This window comes from Merops nubicus, unplaced genomic scaffold, assembly GCF_000691845.1.
Source record: "Merops nubicus isolate BGI_N331 unplaced genomic scaffold, ASM69184v1 scaffold12438, whole genome shotgun sequence".
NCBI lineage: Eukaryota > Metazoa > Chordata > Aves > Coraciiformes > Meropidae > Merops > Merops nubicus.
In genome coordinates, this window is record NW_008625175.1 from 24189 (window position 1) to 29262 (window position 5074).

The 5074-nt window shown below is 37.2% G+C and overlaps 1 protein-coding gene across 1 annotated transcript in view; it reads right to left on the bottom strand.

The window, feature by feature from the left end:
• Positions 1–4061, bottom strand: part of PDHX (pyruvate dehydrogenase complex, component X) — a gene marked incomplete at its 5' end in the record, with an annotated part of 21834 nt that extends 17773 nt beyond the window's left edge. Inside the window, 2 exons of the mRNA XM_008945595.1 lie at positions 378–478; positions 3978–4061. Of these exons, the coding sequence (XP_008943843.1) occupies positions 378–478; positions 3978–4061 (185 nt within the window). The remainder of the gene's footprint in view (positions 1–377; positions 479–3977) is intronic.
• Positions 4062–5074: the final 1013 nt, after the last annotated feature.

Consider the following 5074-nt stretch of genomic DNA (forward strand, 5'->3'; position numbering starts at 1 on the left):
TTTTTTGCAGCCTTTCACTTATGGTTGGGTTTGGGTTTTTATAAGATGGATAAGGAAGGAGGCAAAGAACACAAAAGGACAATTTTTTTACCAAAAACAACTGACTCTTGACATGGAGAACTGAAATTCAGCCCTTTCTGTTCCTGAGTTCTCACACAATACAAGGACAAGACATTTAAACCCAGACTTTTCATATGAACATTAATGGCACATTCTTTGTATCTTGAATGCAGCAGTGAAATTGAAACACAAGTAAATGCATCACTCCAAAACTCACAGAGGAAGAAATTTAGCCATCTAAACTATTGTTTGAGGCAATATGCTGAACACAACAGTCTGGAGTTGTATCATCCTACTCAAAAAGGCAGAATCCTTACCAGTATTTTGGCCAGTATGCCATCATCACTTGATTCCATGGTTATCACTGCTTTGTCTGTTTCAATTTCACACAAGGCATCTCCAGCACTCACTGGTTCACCTGCAAAACACAACAGCTCTTAAGAATACTGATCCTAAACTTCCTTTCAGAGCTATTTAACCATGGAAGATTTTATCCCTGTAATATAGCCATTCACCTTTAATGCATTACATAGCTAGTTGATCCCCCAGTGTTTTTTATCATATTCTATCTTTCATTTCCAAATGAAACCACTAAGATTCAGAGACACAAAGTGCTGCAGCAGAACATGAACATCTTCCAATCACTGATGTTTACATTAGTTTTCCCAAGAAGGACACATACAATCACATTTCTTACCATCACTAATACTGCTCTGAATAAAATAATGAGCCTCCCATATCAATCACTAGGCAGAAGTCAAAGCAAGCTAGCTAAATTTCTCATTTTTAAGGCAATGGTCACAGGCAGCAACATCTTGAAGTAGATGGCCAACTTTAGAACTGAAATTACATGGAAAAAAAGCTTTGAGGTAGCTGAATGTTTCAGCCTACAATAAAATACCCTTTCTTTACAGAGCACTGAAAAATAGGGACAAGACATTCAAAACACAAAGCAGCACCTTATCTTTTTCATTTAATAATCTGATTGCCACACTGTACTTGGTAATAAATACAGCAAAACCAGCCTATTAATTCCACTCAATGATTAATTCATGTAGTACATATTAGATTATTAGGCAACTGCTTCAGAGATGTTAAGAAATCAAATTGTTGGGCAAATTCTGTAACCTAAACAGCTAAGATAGGGAAGCAAAAAGGAGTTTAACAGCTGCAATCAGGCTGTAGGAAGGAGAGTAGAAGAGCACAAGCCAGCCAAAGCAAACAATTTCATCCATGTGTTTGCCACACATGACATCTCTTAACCTGTTCCCAAAAAGCTAAAGATTTCCTTGCACAGGAACTAGACAAACCATTTCTCCACTACCTGGTTCCCTTCCACTGCTGCACCCAAGAAGTGGGGGTAAGTTTGGATGGCAATTGTTTAAACAGCATTTTAAGGAGAATACTTCCTAGCAGCATTCAAAAAAAAAAATCTCATTTGTGTTTCAGTACCAAAGCACAGTAAAGAGCCATGGTCATTTTCATTAGAGACTGCACAATCTGTGAGAGCTCCTAGTTGATGCCCACTTTGATGTTAATTACCAAAGAGCATTCCCAACAGAAAGGGCTGGAAAGAAGACTTTTGCAGAGTCTATATCTTTCCTTTTATACTTTCTAATGAGAGAGCAGTATTTGCAATAGAAGTTGCCTGAATGGCAGCTCTCTGAGATTCTATATGATGAAAAAAAATCTCAGGAGGGGAGGTTGGGAGTTTGTTTGTTGGTTTATTTTTAAATTAAGGTCTTACAGCCAGGCTGATCTCCACTGAAGCTGAGTTTCCCTCTAGATCACATCCAACTGGCTGAGTGCTCTGGTCAATCACTGCCAGACAAGTATCCAAATCACAAGAAGGGATCACTGCATTCCTTGATGTACTCTTTGCAAATCAAATCAAAGCTGACTGAGCACGGGGACTGAAGTCCCTGGAAGTGATGTCTCAGAAGGCAGCAGCTACACTGCACCAGGAAACTGCCAGCACTGCTGCCTATTCTCTTTCTTGCCCACAATAACAAGAGGATTTTGGTCTCCTGGGCTGTCAATCTATCAGCTTTCATCACCACTAAATTCATACATAATAAATACAGGGTTTTAAAACCATCACTTGAATGAGAATTGCTTTATTCCCCACAGGAATCAATATGAAACTGCATGAACAATGAGAAGGAAATAGTAAAGCTCTTAAATTCAGCATTCAGTGGTGAAATCATCTGTCCATCCTGTGAAACCATGAAATGAAAACATGGTATTGACACAAAGAGCAGGAAAATTACCCAAATAGGATTTTACTGACCCCTGCTGGTTATACAATGGGAAAAACCATTTCCTGTGTAATCATCAGCTTTCTTCTGTCAATGGCTTTAAAATATTTACTTTCCTGGACAGAAGGTTATCAAACATGTCATTTAATGTTGTCATATTTATTTTCCAGGCTGTCAGAGGGAAGAAAAATATCTATAGAAACTGTTTATGGTCACAGCTGTGCCAAATAAAACTATATACTGCATTCTGGTTTAGTCCTGCTCCTAAATGGCAATTTTTAATGTCTCACAGTTATTGACAACTAATTAATAGAAAAAGGGCTTTGGTTTGTTCATTTCTTTCTGCACAATCTTGGACTTGATACTCAACTAATTGAAGTTTCAAGAATGTTTGTGCAACTACTTTTTACAGAGTGTTATATTGTTCCTAGTAAATTCTGCAGAACTTCATACTGGAATTTTTATAAGCAAGGTCATGTCCACTACTGGAAGCCTTCTGGTCACCTCTCAAAACAGATGCAAAATGTATAAAAAAAGTCAAGTCCTTCACTAAGGCAATGAAAGAGGCTGTATCAACACTTCAAAGAGAAGCCAGAGGAAATGGGTTATGGAGGCACAACAGTCAAAACATGTTTAGCTCACCAAACTGTGTCTGTCAAGAATACACTTTAAGGAATTTTCTTTTCTCCAAACACATTTCTCTCTTTAGCAAATCTAAAAATGTCTGAGAATAAGATACTTCTCTTACTTCCTCTGTAATTCATCCTACACTAGTGGACAACTGCTACCTGGAATCCCAAACTACAGTCAAAATCCAGTTTTAATATTAAACTAGAGAGGGCAAAGGGGAAGAGGAGTAGTAAGAAAGGTCTCCTGACAGCAGAGGGACTGCTAAATCTTCTGCAGATCATTTCTCAGTTACATACAACCTAAATGAAGACAAAACACTCAGATTATATATGGCTGCTCCAACACTTGAACAGAAGTAGCGCACTTTTCAGTTGTCAGAAAACAACCTCAAATATCCAATATCATTAGGGTAATTAATTAGAAAAACTATTCCACAAAAAAATTACCCTTTTTTTTTGTGGTTGGTTTGGTTTGGAGTTTTTGTTTGTTTGGAGTTTTGTTGTTGGGGGAGTGAGAGAGAAACTACCCCATTTAGAAACATTTTAAGTTACTTTCCTAACCCAAATTCCATCAGTTTCAATTGAAGACTATAAATCAGGTATTTGAAAAAGTCAGCCCTGAATAGCAACTATTAAAATGCCCTATCTTCTATGTTCATTTGTAACACAGCAGAATAATGAAACAGACTCCACAAAGGGTCTCAGGCTTTCAAATTTTCTCATCAATAATATTTAATCCCCATAATTTAATGAGAATTAAAAACAGCACATACACTCTTACATCCTGGAACAGCCTAATGGAATTTTTTTTTAAAATGTTTTCCAAAAGTTTCCATTTATGACAAGTAAAGGAAAAATGTTCTGAGAACCAACCAATTTTAAAGCAGGTATTGTTCAAGAAGAGAGCAACCATGGACCAAACATTCTGCTTCAAAATACCAGGCTATGACCAGAAAGAATGATTTTATTCTTACAGATTTACATAGCTGAAGAATTACAGCAAATGTAGCCCTAGGAAATGCTGTCTCACCTTCCTTTTTTAACCATTTCACAATGTTGCCTTCTTCCATTGTAGGAGAAAGTGCAGGCATGAGAACTTTAATACCAGGTGTACCTGTAAAACAAGCACATGATTATCAAGACATTTTCAAAACTGAGCAACAAGTTTACACCACTATAAGATTTGCTGTTCCATGTCCTGAGCAACTACCACCAAAAACACTGGCCACTCTGACCCTCTGATGAAATTAAAAGGTCCAGCAGCAACTACACATGAAGTAGGTAAAATAAACACTCAAACTGACCTTTGAAAGTACAGGACTATGTCTTTAGTAGCTGAATCTTCTCAGGCACTTAATGACTTCCTAACAGTCACACTGCAACAAAACCACAACCCACAGACTAAACCCACTTGACAAAACCTCTAAGTGGGAGATCAAGCAAGTACTTGCAATGGGAACTACATAAAAATAATTGTTTCCTTCATCCTCCCCCAGCTTTCTACCAGGTACACAGAATATTTGACTTCTGAGGCCCAGACAACTAATGAAGGTTTGTTATTATTGCACAGAGAAATGTCTCTGCTACCTGGAAAAGACCAATATATAATATACCCAAAAGGAAAATTCATTTTAAAAATATCTACAGTGTTCTGCTGTTTGTATTTGGGAAGACATGAGGAGCTGAAGGCTGCTCAGCAGCTTCAGCAGGCAATAGAACTCCTCTTATAGAGATAATATTATCTCCATATCACTGCTATAAATCCAAATGCTAGCAGAATAATTCATTCAGCACCATAAAGCAAAACTTCCAGTCCCATGCTTTCTGCTCTAAATAAAGTATTATAAATCAAATAGCCTCCTTTCCCATCTTGACCTATGAAAACATTTCAGTTGAACTCCATCTTCATGAATCTAGAAGTATATTTAGAAACTCTGAGAAAAATCAAGCCTGAAAATAAGCCCTGTGCTCCACTTTGAAGATGCTCAATACAAAACCTATAAAAATCAAGTAATAAAGTTTACTACTACCTGGAAGGCTGCTAACATTTTACTTCCAAATTAAATTACATATGAATGTTATGCTATTCTCTGTGGTGGTTTCATTCAGAAGAAGAAATATCTGGCT